This window comes from Heterodontus francisci, chromosome 1 (genome assembly GCF_036365525.1).
Source record: "Heterodontus francisci isolate sHetFra1 chromosome 1, sHetFra1.hap1, whole genome shotgun sequence".
Taxonomy (NCBI): domain Eukaryota; kingdom Metazoa; phylum Chordata; class Chondrichthyes; order Heterodontiformes; family Heterodontidae; genus Heterodontus; species Heterodontus francisci.
In genome coordinates this window covers 151700276-151718482 of record NC_090371.1, presented here as the reverse complement: position 1 = coordinate 151718482, position 18207 = coordinate 151700276, and the positions used below count along the sequence as shown (strand labels likewise).

The 18207-nt window shown below is 43.8% G+C and overlaps 1 protein-coding gene across 1 annotated transcript in view; it reads right to left on the bottom strand.

Annotated features, from left to right (window-relative positions):
- anapc4 (anaphase promoting complex subunit 4) overlaps positions 1-18207 on the bottom strand; it is a 148659-nt gene that overhangs the window by 12895 nt on the left and 117557 nt on the right. Inside the window, exons 23-27 of the mRNA XM_068037245.1 lie at positions 18141-18202; positions 17896-17931; positions 17649-17750; positions 15712-15789; positions 108-278 (exon numbers count right to left, since the gene is read on the bottom strand). Coding sequence (XP_067893346.1) covers positions 108-278; positions 15712-15789; positions 17649-17750; positions 17896-17931; positions 18141-18202 — 449 coding nt within the window. The remainder of the gene's footprint in view (positions 1-107; positions 279-15711; positions 15790-17648; positions 17751-17895; positions 17932-18140; positions 18203-18207) is intronic.

The following is an 18207-nucleotide window of genomic DNA, read 5'->3' as shown; positions in this document are numbered from 1 at the left end:
CAGCATTGCACATTGACACTGAGACAAGACGCTTAAATTATTTAGATTAAAACAAAAGATACAGGATTTGAATGCCAAGTCTGGCATTAATATAGTTCATGTATTACCTTTTACCTGTATCCAAGCTCAATTCTTCCTCTGTTTCCTCACTGATGTAAATTGATGATAGCGGTAGCTGTGCCAAGATTCGACCTTTCTCTTCTTTGTCTAAGTGTCCCTTCAATAGTACTGTCAGCATTTCATCATCATAAAAACCAACATCCAAAAAGCTGAACTGACTAAAAAAAAAAAATACAAATTTTCAGTACTGAAAAATCCCCCTAAGTATAACCATAAGCCCTAGTCTGTACTGCCTGTGTTAGTCTTTCAACTATTACAGCTTTCAACACAGGTTTCCTTTGGAAAATATGCTTATATGATCAATTTCTAATACTCTGCTATAAAATAGAAATGCAAAAGACTGTGAAGCCATAGAACTCAATTTACAGGAAACTCGGCTAATATCCAACGCAAGGGAATGAAGACAAGTACTAAATAAGCAACTGAATTCAATTTAAAGGTTGTTGTTGGGTTAATTTATGTCTAACAGAAGATTGGTGTTAACATGCTGTCCAATAAAATGCCATCTCACAGGACTTTCTTCTTCTTCTTTGGCCTCCTTGTCTCGAGAGACAATTGGTAAGCGCCTAGAGGTGGTCAGTGGTTTGTGGAGCAGCGCCTGGAGTGGCTATAAAGGCCAATTCCAGAGTGACAGACTCTTCCACAGGTGCTGCAGAAAAAATTGGTCGTCAGGGCTGTTACACAGTTGGCTCTCTCCTTGCGCTTCTGTCTTTTTTCCTGACAACTGCTAAGTCTCTTCAACTTGCCTTTATGGCTGCCCACCAGCTCTGGCGATCACTGGCAACTGACTCCCACGACTTGTGGTCAATGTCACAGGACTTCATGCCGCATTTGCAGATGTCTTTAAAGCGGAGACATGGACGTCCAGTGGGTCTGATGCCAGCGACGAGCTCGCTGTACAATGCATCCTTGAGGATCCTGCCATCTTCCATGCGGTTCACATGGCCAAGCCATTTCAAGTGCCGCTGGCTCAGTAGGATGTATATGGTGGGGACGTTGGCCGCCTCGAGGAGCTCTGCGTTGGAGATACAGTCCTGCACCTGATGCCAAGGATCCTCCAGAGGCAGCGAAGATGAAATGAGTTGAGATATCGCTCTTGTCTGACATACATTGTCCAGGCCTCGCTGCCATAGCGCAAGGTACCGAGGATACAGGCTTGAAACACTTGGACTTTTGTGTTCCGTATCAGTGCGCCATTTTCCCACACCCTCTTGGCCAGACTGGACATAGCAGCGGACGCCTTCCGCATGCGCTTGTTGATTTCTGCATCGAGAGACAGGTTACTGGTGATAGTTGAGCCTAGATAGGTGAACTCTTGAACCACTTCCAGAGCGTGGTCACCGATATTGATGGATGGAACATTTCTGACATCCTGTCCCATGATGTTCGTTTTCTTGAGGCTGATGGTTAGGCCAAATTGATTGCAGGCAGCCGCAATCCTGTCGATGAGTCTCTGCAGATACTCTTCTGTGTGGGATGTTAATGCAGCATCGTCAGCAAAGAGGAGTTCCCTGATGAGGACTTTCCGTAATTTGGTCTTCGTTCTAAGATGGGCAAGGTTGAACAACCTGCCATCAGATCTTGTGTGGAGGAAAATTCCTTCTTCTGAAGACTTGAACGCATGTGAAAGCAACAGTGAGAAGAAGATCCCAAACAGTGTAGGTGCGAGAACACAGCCCTGTTTAATGCCACTCAGGATAGGAAAGGGGTCTGATGAGGCACCGCTATGCTAAATTGTGCCTTTCATATTGTCATGGAATGAGGTGATGATACTTTGGTGGACATCCGATCTTTGCTAGTAGTCTGAAGAGACCCCATCTACTGACGAGGTCAAAGGCTTTGGTGAGATTTATGAAAGCAACGTAGAGGGGCATCTGTTGTTTGCGGCATTTCTCCTGTAGCTGGCGAAGGGAGAACAGCATGTCAATGGTGGATCTCTCTGCTCGAAAGCCGCACTGTGCCTCAGGGTAGACACGCTCAGCCAACTTCTGGAGTGTGTTTAAAACGACTTGAGCAAAGACTTTCCCCATTAAGCTGAGCAGGGACATTCCACGGTAGTAGTTGCAGTCACCGTGGTCACCCTTGTTCTTATAGAGGGTGATGATATTGGCATCGCGCGTGTCCTGTGGTACTGCTCCCTCATCCCAGCACAGGCAAAGCAGTTCATGAAGTGCTGAGAGTATAGCAGGCTTGGCATTCTTGATTATTTCAGGCGCAATGCCGTCCTTTCCAGGGGCTGTTCCACTGGCTAGAGAATCAATGGCATCATTGAGTTCCGATTTTGTTGGCTGTTCGTCCAGCTCATCTATGACTGGCAGAGACTGGGCTGCATTGAAGGCGGTATCAGTGACAACATTTTCCCTGGAGTACAGTTCTAGGTAGTGCTCCACCCAGACTTTAGTCATGCGAATATTCTTGAATTTTTAAGTCTATGGCTACAGATTGTTTTAAAGTTAATTTTGCATTGGTATTTAATGTAGAAGAGAGATCCGTTACATCACTGACAGATAATTAAGAGGTCAGCTAATAAATGTGCCATTGTACTTAAAAAAAAAAACTTGCAGAAGATCTTTCACATCCTCCGGATATCCCAAACTCCCAAGCCAATTAAGCAATGTAGCCCAGATGTATAGTCACCTGACAGACAGTTTTCACACAGCAAAGTTCCTCAAACAGCAATAAGGTAGATAATCAGATAATCTTTTTTTAAAAATGATGCTTGAGGGATAAATTTTGGCCAGGAAATCAGCAAACCTCACTTGACTTTTCCAATAGTTTCATGCAATCTTTTACATTTAACTGAGCAGGTAGGACAGGCCTTGATTTAACATCTCATCTGAAAGACAGCATCTCAAACAGTGCAGCAGTATTGTCAGGAAGTGTCAGCCTAGCTTATGTGCTCAAGTCTCTGGAGTGGGACTTAAACTCAGGCAACAGTGTCAAGGCTGACAGTACTAAAAGAAGCATCAGCAGCATGTGTCTGTGTTGACATATTGATCTAAGCTTTAGTGATTACAGGGACAGAGCTAAGGAATGCCTGGCATAGTGAATATGCTAGGTTTTCACATTAAAATTCCAGGAATTAACTACAGTAGGCACAAATGAAGGAGGGTGCTTTGATAGCTGATTTGGTAAGCATGTGATACCTTATGCAGCGTTCCTTGCCTGTAATCAAGCAGGTTTGGGTGCATTCTGAAGAACGTTTTAGGAGATTTTGGAAATTTTCTAGGCCAAGTCACAGCCTAAACCAAGAGCATTAGCCAATTCTGATTGACTTGGATCGTCTTATATACTAAAAGGAAAAATGGAGAAAAGCTTAAAGAAATACAACAATTATAGTAATCAGGTAAAAGCATTCAACACAAAAAGGAAAAAAGCAAAGATGAAGAGAGAAACAAAAATAAAGACAAAAGGACAATGTACAGGAATAAACAGAAAAATAACCTGAACTGAAATCAGACAAAACAAAATATTTGAACACAAATTTAAAATTAATATGAAGAGTAAACGTGATCTGCACAAACTGGTTTCCAATGGATTAGAAGTAAACTTATTCAAAGGCAACATTAATTAAAAAATGTAGGCTGATGACTGGTTATCTTCACTAGTTTAAGATTCCTTCTACGACTGCATGCTGTTATAGATCTAGTATCAAATCTATATAGCAACACAAAATGGTCTTCAAACAATCAACAACAATTATACTTTTCTGCACCCTGTCTAATGCCTTAATCCTTTTGAAAGTGTGGTGCCCAGAACTGGACACAATACTCCAATTGAGGCCGAGCCAGTGTTTTCTACAGATTTATCATAACTTGCTTGTTTTTGTACTCCATGCCCCTATTTATAAAGCCCAAGATCCCATATGCTTTATTAACCACTTTCTCAACCTGCTCTGCAACCTTCAATGGTTCTCAATTCTATTATTCACCTGACATCCCTTTTCATACCTTACAGAATCATACAGAATCCCAGACATCGCCATCACCATCCCTGGGCATGTCCTGTCCCATTGGCAGGACAGACCCACCAGAGGTGGTGGCACAGTGGTATACAGTCAGGAGAGAATTGCCCTGGGAGCTCTCAACATCAGCTCCGGACCCCATGACGTGGCATGGCATCAGTTCAAACAAGAGCAAGGAAACCTCCTGCTGATTACCACCGACTGCCCCCCTCCCCCCCTCAGCTGATGAATCAGTACTCCATGTTGAACAGCACCTGGAGGATGCACTGAGGGTGGCAAGGGCGCAGAATGTACTCTGGGCGGGGGACTTCAATGTCCATTGAACACCATTAGTGACCGAGCTGGCCGAATCCTAAAGGACACAGCTGCTAGACTGGGTCTGCGGCAGGCGGTGAGGGAACCAACAAGAGGGAAAAAACATACTTGACCTCGTCCTCACCAACCTGCCTGTCGCAGATGCATCTGTCCATGACAGTACTGGTCGGAGTGACCACAGAACAGTCCTGCGGAGACGAAGTCCCATCTTCACATTCAGGATACCCACCATTGTGTTGTGAGGCACTACCACTGTGCTAAATGGGATAGATTTTGAATAGATCGAGCAACGCAAATCTGGGATTCCATGAGGCGCTGTGGGGCATCAGCAGCATCAGAATGCTACTCAACTACAATCTGAAACCTCATGGTCCAGCATATCCCCCACTGTACCAGTACCATTAAGCTGGGGGATCAACCATGGTTCAATGAAGAGTGCAGGACAGCATGCCAGGAGCAGCACCAAACATATCTCAAAATGAGGTGTCAACCTGGTGAAGCTACAACCCAGGACTACTTGCGTGCCAAACAGCATAAGCAGCAAGCGATTGACAGAACAAAGCGATCCCACAACCAACGGATCAGATCTAAGCTCTGCAGTCCTGCCACATCCAGCCGTGAATGGTGGTGGACAATTAAACAACTAACTGGAGGAGGTGGCTCCACAAATATCCCCATCCTCAATGATGGGGGAGCCCAGCACATCAGTGCGAAAGATAAGGCTGAAGCATTTGCAACAATCTCCAGCCAAAAGTGCCGAGTTGATGATTCATTTCGGACTCCTTCTGAGGTCTCCAGCATCACAGATGCCAGTCTTCAGCTAACTGGATTCATGCCACGTGATATCAAGAAACAGCTGAAGGCACTGGATACTGCAAAGGCTATGGGCCCTGACAACATTCCAACAATAGTACTGAAGACCTGCGGTCCAGATCTTGCCGCGCCCCTAGCCAAGCTGTTCCAGTACAGCCACAAAACTGGCATCTGCCCGGCAATGTGGAAAATGCCCAGGTATGTCCTGTACACAAAAAGCAAGATAAAACCAATCCGGCCAATTACCACCCCATCAGTCTACTCGCAATCATCAGAAAAGTAATGGAAGGTATCGTTGACTGGGTTGTAAACAAAGAACAAAGAACAAAGAAAATTACAGCACAGGAACAGGCCCTTCGGCCCTCCAAGCCTGCGCCGATCCAGATCCTCTCTCTAAACATGTCGCCTATTTTCTAAGGTTCTGTATCTCTTTTCTTCCTGTCCATTCATGTATCTGTCTAGATACATCTTAAAAGACTCCATCGTGCCCGCATCTACCACCTCCGCTGGCAATGCGTTCCAGGTGCCCACCACCCTCTGCGTAAAGAACTTTCCACGCATATCCCCCCTAAACTTTTCCCCTTTCACTTTGAACTCGTGTCCTCTAGTAATTGAAACCCCCACTCTGGGAAAAAGCCTCTTGCTATCCGCCCTGTCTATACCTCTCATGATTTTGTACACCTCAATCAGGTCCCCCCTCAACCTCCGTCTTTCTAATGAAAATAATCCTAATCTACTCAACCTCTCTTCATAGCTAGCGCCCTCCATACCAGGCAACATCCTGGTGAACCTCCTCTGCACCCTCTCCAAAGCATCCACATCCTTTTGATAATGTGGCGACCAGAACTGTACGCAGTATTCCAAATGTGGCCGAACCAAAGTCCTATACAACTGTAACATGACCTGCCAACTCTTGTACTCAATGCCCCGTCCGATGAAGGAAAGCATGCCGTATGCCTTCTTGACCACTCTATTTACCTGCATTGCCACCTTCAGGGAACAGTGGACCTGAACACCCAAATCTCTCTGGACATCAATTTTCCCCAGGACTTTTCCATTTACTGTATAGTTCACTCTTGAATTGGATCTTCCAAAATGCATCACCTCGCATTTGCCCTGATTGAACTCCATCTGCCATTTCTCTGCCCAACTCTCCAATCTATCTATATTCTGCTGTATTCTCTGACAGTCCCCTTCACTATCTGCTACTCCACCAATCTTAGTGTCGTCTGCAAACTTGCTAATCAGTCCACCTATACTTTCCTCCAAATCATTAATGTATATCACAAACAACAGTGGTCCCAGCACGGATCCCTGTGGAACACCACTGGTCACACGTCTCCATTTTGAGAAACTCCCTTCTACTGCTACTCTCTGTCTCCTGTTGCCCAGCCAGTTCTTTATCCATCTAGCTAGTACACCTTGGACCCCATGCGCCTTCACTTTCTCCATCAGCCTACCATGGGGAACCTTATCAAACACCTTACTGAAGTCCATGTATATGACATCGACAGCCCTTCCCTCATCAATCAACTTTGTCACTTCCTCAAAGAATTCTATTAAGTTGGTAAGACATGACCTTCCCTGCACAAAACCATGTTGCCTATCACTGATGAGCCCATTTTCTTCCAAATGGGAATAGATCCTATCCCTCAGTATCTTCTCCAGCAGCTTCCCTACCACTGACGTCAGGCTCACCGGTCTATAATTACCTGGATTATCCCTGCTACCCTTCTTAAACAAGGGGACAACATTAGCAATTCTCCAGTCCTCCGGGACCTCACCCGTGTTTAAGGATGCTGCAAAGATATCTGTTAAGGCCCCAGCTATTTCCTCTCTCGCTTCCCTCAGTAACCTGGGATAGATCCCATCCGGACCTGGGGACTTGTCCACCTTAATGCCCTTTAGAATACCCAACACTTCCTCCCTCCTTATGCCGACTTGACCTAGAGTAATCAAACATCTGTTCCTAACCTCAACATCCGTCATGTCCCTCTCCTCGGTGAATACCGATGCAAAGTACTCGTTTAGAATCTCACCCATTTTCTCTGAGTCCAAGCATAACATTCCTCCTTTGTCCTTTCTGGTAGTTTTCGATTCGGGGAGGTGTCCCAGAGTCGAATAGTCAGATGCCACTCGATGTCTCTCCAGGAGAAATTAATGAACAGTCTATGATGGGTAGGCATTCAAGGCAGTTCGTCTGCAGCAGACATCACACAGACCTTTCAGCAACAGGTCTATTTAAATTGTAAAGTAGCAGTTTAACAGTAGAAACTTCCTTGAGAGTTCACGAACTTCCAAAAAAAATACAAAAATGTAACAGGACTCACACTCTAAGAGGAGATTTTTCTGAGACTGGAGACTACCTTCAGCAATGCAGGCTTCCTCTCAGCAAAGCAGCCTCTCTCCATAGAGCAGTGTTCCTCCCGAGTATTGCAACTTCTCTTCCTCTGAGTCTTTTCGCTCTCTTCAGGCATAAACAGCAACAAGGGTTTTAGCTTCCATTTATTAGATATTCTGAACTCCTTCAAAGTTGTTTTAACCTCATGAAGAAATCAGAATTTCACTTGATCTGGAAGTTATTTTCAGGAGAAAAAGTGTTTTCTGGGCTATATTCCTGGCCAGTCTCCAGCAGTAACTCTTTCAGCTGCTCATAGCCCACTGGTTTCTACTTTCACTGCCAAAATGGAACTGCAAGCTTTCTCAATAGAAGTCATAAGACTGTCATAAAACCATCAGGTTGGCTGGATGCAAATTGCCCTGCAGTCTGGACTCCTTCAAACACTAAACCTGTTATTGTCCACAGAGGTTTTTCAGTCTTAAAGGCACAGAGCTCCTAGTTTTATTAAAAGAACAAAAGTGCTTATAACACTCCGAAACCCAGAGTTCGAGCTCTTACAGCTGACATTTCCTGTATATGTGGCTATCCAGGACACGACAAGCATCCTGGGGTTCCCACATGGAACAGGATGTGCACTCCACTGGTCTGAAGTGTTTACTAAGGAAGTGGAATCTGACAAAATATTGGGAGAAGCGAGGAGGGTAGAGGCAATGGATAGGAGAAAAATTGAGGAGGGGAGGTACTAAAAAAGCTGGCTATGCTTCGGGTAGATAAGTTACCTCGTCTGGACAGCTTGCATCCCAGGTTGGTAACGGAAGTGGGGATGGAGATCGCCAGAGGGCTTGCCATAATCTTTCAATCTTCCCTGGATATGGGGGAGGTGCCAGAGGGTTGGAGTGGCAAATATTCAAGAAAGGGTGTAAGGACAGTCCTAGCAACCACAGACCAGTTAGTTTAATATCAGTGGTGGGTAAGGTTATAAAAACAATAATCAGGAAAAATCTTAACGGATACTTAGAGAGGGTCGAGTTAATTAAGGATAGCATGGATTTGTAAAAGGCAGATCATGCTTGACTGATCGAACTGAATTTTTTGATGACGTAACAGAGAAGGTTGATGAAGGGAACGTAGTGGATGCTGTTTATATGGATTTCAAGAAAACATTTGACAAGGTACCACATAAAAGGTTAGTTAACAAAATTGAGGCTCATGGAATAGGAAGGTCAGTGTCCAATTGGATAAAAAAATTCCTTAAGGACAGAAATCAGTCAGTCGCAGTAAATAGTTGTTTTTCAGACTGGAGGATGGTAGACAGTGGTGTTCCCCAAGGGTCAGTGCTGGGACCACTGCTTTTTTTGCTGTTATGTAAATGACTTGGATCTTGGAATACAGAGTAGAATCTCAAAACTTGCTGATGCCACCAAACTTGGAAGTATGGCAAACAATGAGGATGAAATGAACTGCCTGCAACAGGACACAGATAGGCTAGCGCAGTGGGCAGACAGCATTTAATACTGACAAGTGTGAGGTGATGCATTTTGGTAGAAAGAATAGGGAGAGGCAATATATACTTAATGGCGTAGTTCCAAAGAGTGTGCAGGAACAGAGGGGCCTGGGGGTGCATGTACATAGACCTTTGAAGGTGGAAGGACATATTGAGAGAGTGGTTAGTAAAGCATATGGGATCTTGCGCTTCATAAACAGAGGCATTGAGTACAAAAGCAGGGAAACTATGTTGAACCTTCATAAAGCTCTGGTTAGGACCTAAATAGACTGAACTGCGTCCAGTTCTAGTCACCATACTTCAGGAAAGATGTCAGGGTCCTGGAGAGGGTGCAGAGCAGATTTACCAGAATGGTTCCAGGGATGGAGGACTTTAGTCATAAAGCTAGGTTGGAAAAGCTGGGTTTGTTCTCCTTAGAACAAAGGAGTTTGATGGGAGATTTAATAGAAATGTACAAGATTATTACAGGCTTAAATAAGATAGACTAGAAAAAACTGTTCCCATTAACAAATGGTACAAGGACTAGGGGACACAGGTTGAAGATTTTGCGCAAAAGATGCATGGGGAATAAAAGAAATCATTTTTTTACGCAGCGGATGGTAATGACCTGACAAAAGGGTGGCGGAAGCAGAGACAGAGACAATCAATGACTTCAAGAGGAAGTTGGATGGCCACCTGAGAGAAATAGACTTGCAGGGCTACAGGGATCGAGCTGGGAAATGGGACTGACTGCATAGCTCCATGGAGCGCTGGCATGGCCTCGATGGGCTGAGTGGCCTCCTTCTGTGCTGTAAATGATCTTATGACAATAAAGAGCTCCCAGCATTTCTTTTGTGTCGATGCTCACTGTTAAAAATTACAATGGCCTATCAAATCCCGATATATCTATCCGTTTGCCAAATGTGTTATCAAGGATCCTTAAAGTTGAAATGAATAGATTAAAATCCTGTGTTGACATTGGTTCATTTGATAGAGACATTAAAAATCTATCAGATTTGATTTGTATATACAACAACTATACAAATAAAAAGATTCCTTTTTTAAGGTAAGTTGACAAACTGGCTTTAGATACAATTACAACAACCCTGCATGAATATACAAATCGACTTAGGTTAGCATTGATACCTACGTGCCCATTCAGTTCACGTACAGACACTGATTTTTTATTTGCCTCAGTAAACTAAGTGAAGTTCGGGATTCAGTGTTTGCTGAGAAGCTCCCAGCACCCTTGGTGTCCAGAGGTAAGTGGTTTTACTTCAATTCAACATCAAAGTAAATAAAACTGCACCATTTTTTTGCACTTAGAACGCCAGGCCACATCCATTATTTTTTTTAACCGAATAACCGAAAAGTATAACATATGCAAGCCAGAATGAGTGGAACAAAAATTAAAAATATTTTGTGGTACTTTGGCTTTTAGTCAATGAACCTTGCATTATGCTTCATTCACACAGAGTTATATTGAGTATTCAATAGTTACGGTGCTTAAAGCAACACCAGTGCATCGCTATAGCAATTGTAGGTAAACTGTTAAAGATGACCACATTCAGCATATGAATATTTGACCTCCTTTCAACAATGTTTTCTTATTTTCAAACATCATCTCTGCTCTGGGTATACTGAATGGCTGGGTTGATTTGCTCTGATAAAATGTACACACCTGACAAATTACAACCTGTCTTTCCTCTTTCCAGATGCCTACTGATCTGCTCTATATTTGTAGCATTTTCGGTATTTATTTTAGACCCCCCTCCCCCAACATTTCATCAGTCTATTCAGCTTGTAATGTAGACGCTCAGCAGCTGACACCAAAACAGAAACAGATGTGGTTGAACAGCTTTTAAAAAAATTATTCATGGGATGTGGGCGTCGCTGGCCAGGCCAGCATTTATTGCCCATCCCTAATTGCCCTTGAGAAGGTGGTGGTGAGCTGCCTTCTTGAACCGCTGCAGTCCATTTGGGGTAGGTAGACCCACAATGCTGTCAGGGAGGGAGTTCCAGGATTTTGACCCAGCGACAGTGAAGGAACAGCGATATAGTTCCAAGTCAGGATGGTGTGTGACTTGGAGGGGAACTTACAGATGGTGGTGTTCCCATGTATTTGCTGCCCTTGACCTTCTTGTTGGTACAGGTCACGGGTTTGGAAGGTGGTGTCTAAGGAGCCTTGGTGCATTGCATCTTGCAGATGGTACACACTGCTGCTACTGTGCGTTGGTGGTGGAGGGAGTGAATGTTTGTAGATGGGGTGCCAATCAAGCGGGCTGCTTTGTCTTGGATGGTGTCGAGCTACTTGAGTGTTGTTGGAGCTGCACCCATCCAAGCAAGTGGAGAGTATTCCATCACACTCCTGACTTGTGCCTTGTGTTTGGTGGACAGGCTTTGGGGAGTCAGGTGGTGAGTTACTCGCCTCAGGATTCCTAGCCTCTGACCTGCTCTTGTAGCCATGGTATTTATATGGCTACTCCGGTTCAGTTCCTGGTCAATGGTAACCCCTGGGATGTTGATAGTGGGGGATTCAGCGATGGTAATGCCGTTGAATGTCATGGGGAGATGGTTAGATTCTCTCTTGTTGGAGATGGTCATTGCCTGGCACTTGTGTGGCGCGAATGTTACTTGCCACTTATTAGCCCAAGCCTGGATATTGTCCAGGTCTTGCTGCATTTCTACACGGACTGCTTCAGTATCTGAGGAGTCACCAATGGTGCGGAACATTGTGCAATCATCAGCGAACATCCCCACTTCTGACCTTCTGATTGAAGGAAGGTCATTGATGAAGCATCTGAAGATGGTTGGGCCTAGGACACTACCCTGAGGAACTCCTGCAGTGATGTCCTGGAGCTCAGATGATTGACCTCCAACAACCACAACCATTTTCCTTTGCGTTCGGTATGACTCCAGCCAGCAGAGGGTTTTCCCTGATTCCCATTGACCTCAGTTTTGCGAGGGCTCCTTGATGCCATACTCAGTCAAATGCTGCCTTGATGTCAAGGGCAGTCACTCTCACCTCACCTCTTGAGTTCAGCTCTTTTGTCCATGTTTGAACCAAGGCTGTAATGAGGTCAGGAGCTGAGTGGCCCTGGCGGAACCCAAACTGAGCGTCACTGAGCAGGTTGTTGCTAGGCAAGTGCCGCTTGATGGCACTGTTAACACCTTCCATCACTTTACTGATGATTGAAAGTAGACTGATGGGGCGGTAATTGGCCAGGTAGGACTTGTCCTGCTTTTTGTGTGCAGGACATACCTGGGCAATTTTCCACATTGCAGGGTAGATGGGAGTGTTGTAGATGTACTGGAACAGCTTGGCTAGGGTCGCGGCAAGTTCTGGAGCACAGGTCTTCAGTATTATTGCCGGAATATTGTCAGAGCCCGTAGCTTTTGCAGTATCCAGTGCCTTCAGTCGTTTCTTGATATCACGTGGAGTGAATCGAAATGGCTGAAGACTGGCATCTGTGATGCTGGGGCCTTCAGGAGGAGGCCCAGATGGATCATCAACTCGGCACTTCTGGCTGAAGATTGTTGCAAATGCTTCAGCCTTATCTTTCGCACTGATGTGCTGGGCTCCCCCATCATGGAGGATGGGGATATTTGTGGAGCCACCTCCTCCAGTTAGTTGTTTAATTGTCCACCACCATTCACGGCTGGATGTGGCAGGACCGCAGAGCTTAGATCTGATCCGTTGGTTGTGGGATCGCTTCGTTCTGTCAATCACTTGCTGCTTATGCTGTTTGGCACGCAAGTAGTCCTGGGTTGTAGCTTCACCAGGTTGACACCTCATTTTGAAGTATGCCTGGTGCTGCTCCTGGCATGCCCTCCTGCACTCTTCATTGAACCAGGGTTGGTCTCCTGGCTTGATGGTCATGGTAGAGTGGGGGATATGCCGGGCCATGAGGTTACAGATTGTGGATGAGTACAATTCTGCTGCTGCTGATGGCCCACAGCGCCTCATGGATGCCCAGTTTTGCATTGCTAGATCTGTTCGAAATCTATCCCATTTAGCACGGCGATAGTGCCACACAACACGATGGACGGTATCCTCAATGTGAAGGCAGGACTTAGTCTCCACAAGTACTGTGCGGTGGTCACTCCTACCAATACTGGCATGGACAGAAGCATCTGCGGCAGGCAGATTGGTGAGGACAAGGTCAAGTATGTTTTTCCCTTGTGTTGGTTCCCCCACCACCTGCCGCAGACCCAGTCTAGCAGTTATGTCCTTTAGGACTCGGCCAGCTCGGTCAGTAGTGGTGCTACCGAGCCAGTCTTGGTGATGGACATTTAAGTCCCCCACCCACAGTACATTTTGTGCCCTTGCCACCCTCAGTGCTTCCTCCAAGTGCTGTTCAACATGGAGGAGTACGGAGTCATCAGCTGAGGGAGGGCGGTAGGTGGTAATCAGTAGGAGGTTACCTTGCCCATGTTTGACCTGATGTCATGAGACTTCATGGGGTCCGGAGTCGATGTTGAGGACTCCCAGGGCAACTCCCTCCCTACTGTATACCACTGTGCCACCACCTCTGCTGGGTCTGTCCTGCTGCTGGGACAGAACATACCCGGGGATGGTGATGGCAGTGTCTGGGACATTGTCTGTAAGGTATGATTCCGTGAGTATGGCTATGTCAGGCTGTTGCTTGACTAGACTGTGGGACAGCTCTCCCAACATTGGCACAAGCCCCCAGATGTTAGTCAGGAGGACTTTGCAGGGTCGACCGGGCTGGGTTTGCCATTGTCGTTTCCGGTGCCTTGGTCGATGCCGGGTGTTCCGTCCGGTTTCATTCCTTTTTATGGACTTTCTAGCGGTTAGATACAACTGAGTGGCTTGCTAGGCCATTTCAGAGGACATGTAAGAGTTAACCACATTGCTGTGGGTCTGGAGTCACATGTAGGCCAGACCAGGTAAGGACAGCAGATTTCCTTCCCCAAAGGACATTAGTGAACCAGATGGGTTTTTACAACAATCGACAATGGTTTCATGGCAATCATTAGACTAGCTTTTTAATTCCAGATTTATTAATTAAATTCAAATTCCACCTTCTGCTGTGGTGGGATTCGAACCCATGTCCCCAGAGAAATACCTTGGGTCTCTGGGTTACTAGTCCAGTGATAATACCACTACGCCACCGCCTACCCCTACCCTTCAAAGTGTGCATACTATAGCTATGTACACAATACCTCACTTACTAAATCATTTTAGTAAATCACAGAATCAGAGAAATGTTACAGCACTGACGGATGCCATTCAGCCCATCATGTCTGCACCAGCTCTCCAAATGAGCAATTCACTTAGTGCCATTCCCCCGCCTTCTCCCCGCAACCCTGCACATTTTTCCTTTTCAGATAACTATCCAATTCGCTTTTAAATACCTCGATTGAACCTGCCTTCATCACACTCTCAAGCAGTGCATTCCAGATCCTAACCTCTCGCTGTGTGAAACAGTTATTCCTCATGTCGCCATTGCTTCTTTTGCCAATTGCCTTAAATCTGTGCCCTCTCATTCTTGATCCTTTCCCGAGTAGGAACCATTTTTCCCTATCTACTGTTACGACCAGGTGAGAAAGTTGTCTAGGGGTCTTTCTCAGCCTTCACCTGGTCTTATTGTAACAGGATTTAATTTTTAAACACACTGTGGTTTGAGCTCCCCCTTGGTGAATCCTTGTTCACGGCTTTCCAATTATAAGGCAAAGGAATGAGCACAAACAGGCTTTCTTAGGTTTAAAGAAAAAAAGCAAAATTTATTAAAACTTAAATTCTAATTCGGTTAACGCCTACAGATACATGCCGCGCCTCACGCTAGCATGTCTACACTATACGCACATGCAAATAGAGACAGAAAAGAGAAGAAAAAAGAGAGGATGAGGCAATATCAGAAGAGTTTCTTGTTACTGTGCTTCGAGCTCACTGTAGTCTTTTGGTATGTAGTTCTTGCTTGTAGGTAATTCTTGCTTTTCATTGGGGCCCAGTATTCTTCTTAAACCTTGTTCACTGTAGGAGACTTTTCTCTCTTGGGGTTCCTGTGTCTTCAATGAATTCCAAAGCTGGTGAGAAAGAGATGAGCAGACAGGAGAGAGGTCTTTTCAGTCCAGGAGCAAACAGCTTTCTGTGTTCAAATTCTCTGTGGAAAGTTCAAAAAACTCCAACGGGCAGTTAGTCATGTGACTAAACTGGTCTGACCACATGTGTTTGTGTACTGGGCCATTTTAGCAGTTAACCTGGAATGCTAGCCTCTCCACCTTCAACATCTAGTAATCAAAAGTCCATTGTGGATTAAATTGGAACAGAGAGTGGTCCCTTTGTCCTTTCCAAGTACTGTCTGTTACTTTGCAAATGTCTTTCCAGTCAAGAGTCTGGTGGGTTTTTTTCTTAAAACAAGTTCTTTCTTTACTCCAGTAACAGTTTAAAAATAAATGTTCGTGTGGCGAAATATGTGCGCCTCATTCTTGGTAGGTGGGGGCCTGCATGACACTACTCTGCCGAGATCCCTCATGATTTTGAATACTTCTACCAAGTCTCCTCTCAGCCTTCTCTTCTCCAAGGAAGATAGTCTCTTAGAATAATTCACAATGATTTTACAAGACTAAATATTTAAAGCCAAAGTTCCACTAGGGCTCATGCTAAAAAGTATGAACAAGCTGGACACAGTAAAACAATCGGAATCTCACCTTTCCTTGTTACTGTCATTTCTGGTGCTACACAAAAAATCTCCAAACTCTACAGCAAGCAGCCAATTAGGAACAGACCTATAAAAAAACCATCACAAATCAGAATATTTAAATTTAAACTAGAGTCCTTAAGATATTACCTGGATGAATATTAAAACATTGCATTAAAAACCAAATACTTCTTTATTCAGATCAGTATTCAATTCAATTTTGACATTTCTGAAATTAAAAATCTCTCTAGGAAATTTTCCAATTAAACTGGCTGAAATCCAATCAAAACATTTCATTAAAGCATTGCATTATTGTAATTAAGTTAGATGTAAAATGTTTAGATCTTTAAAAGATATTTTCCAGCAAAATTAAATTTATGCTCACTAAAGTAAAGGACGTCAGTGGTCATACTTCCCTGCTTCTGGAAATTAGTGCTAGCATTAACTAGTCCCAGGCCAGGTACAGACAAGTGCATCTCTTTCCAATATGGAAAAAGAGATATCTTAATCTCAACTTCAGAAGAGCATTTTTCACTGCATCAATAAGAAGTTTTCTAATTTCTACTACAGCCTTCCTTGGGCATTTTTAGGTTACCATATTTAGAGTACTGTGCCAGATTCTGAGCAGTTTTGTGTCATGGGCACAGCACTTACAGGCTTGAAATTTCACTGAGGACCCTTATACTCAAAAGGGAGAGGTCTGCTTCATTTCATTGGGTCCTGCCCAGGGATAACCCACTGCATCACCTAGTACCCCAAGGCACTTTCTTTTTTATCATTCAAGATTTTAGCACCTGAATTTTACTTTTAAAAATAAACATATGTCTCCCCCAACAGCTTAGTGAGTTTTCTCAGTGATTAAGCTCAGCATTCAGACCAGGGAAGGCCCGAGATTTGATCCCGAGTCTATGAGTTAACTGATCTCAGCTGGTGGCATTCAGGGCACAATAACTTACTCCAGCACACCTGGATTGGAAAAGGGAAAATCCGCCAGACCTCCTGATAGTTCTATTCCAGAAAGCCAGTTGGTGAAGGATAGAACTGGAGCCAATTTTTACACATGTTTATATTTATTCACAGAGTTACACATTACTAGCATACACCTCCTAACCCAACAACCACAGTTTTAGACTGTGTCTATATATCGGGCTCAATTGAATCCCCAGTTAATGTCTACCATCTGCTTACAATTAATATACAAGTAACACTGATCACTACTCAGCAACCTCTGTTTTAAGTATTTATGTGTGGCTAGGGATTGGGCTCAACTGTAATGTTCCTGCAGTTAAATAATTTGTCACCACTCACCAAAATTCACACATGAACAACATGTGGGCCATGTACTGAGAGTGATTAGTGCTAATCAAACCATATGTATTGGCCTCAGCAGGGTTTCAAGAACAGGCAGAAAAAATGAAATGGGAGTCGGCTTGGTGGACATAACTTTTAAAAATAGTCCTAGCAGTGGACATTTAGTAATCTAGAGAGCGGTCTAATGGGTAAGCAGCTGTTACCTTGAATAAACTATGGTGCAAAGTTGTTACAGAATGAGTGGCACATTAGTTAATTATAGTGTGGTTATTTTAGATCACCACACAGAATGATGAGACAATCTTGGGGACTTTCAGCAGCTAAAGCTAGGCATTTTCGAATTCTTTTCTACACTTGTATCTATAGATCAACTGAATGTCTCTGCTGATCCTCAGTACATTTATTATGCTATAAGGATCTGTAGGATGCGATTTATAAACAAGTGATCCATATATCTCGTAAGTGGCAAATCAATTAGATAAAGATAACTGCATATTTATTTAATCATGCACTGTTGCTTCAGGTTTTGGGATTAAAATATATTAACACTCTACGCAATTTTCATAGAATCAGAAAAATAATTACTATTATAAAAGCACATGGGTTGCAAATATCACATATTGTCCCAGTTCTCACCTTGAAAGGTCTGTGGGTCTTCGCATAATGTAGATTATAGAGGATTCAATGCTGTGCATTGTGAATACAACATACTGTAGATTTGAAGACTTATCATTCCAACTACAAAGAAAACGTATGGCAGGTTTAAGTTTAGCTGCCAGAAAATTGGGGGGGAAAATGAAAATTACAGAAGAAAACTATTATATCTCAATTCTGTAAATGACTGATTGTGAACACTAACAATTAAAGATAACAGTGAACTTACAATGATGGCAGTGAAAATCTGGGCACAACACCCTCACTGAAATTAAACAGAAACAAGTATATTAACAACATACAACTGTTAATTTCAACAAAGAAGGAAACTACTCTACTAACATAGCTTGTTATGCAGGAAACAAAGTTAATATACGAGAGTTCTGTTTCAATTTAAATTATTACACTTATTTAATACAGCTGAAAAATTAATTCACTCATTTTTTTATAGAAAACATAAAAATGAAGTTTTACGTTGGATGTAGCTTATACAGAGGCATGTAGACAACTTGATGTATAGAATTTCCGATCACTTCCTGTG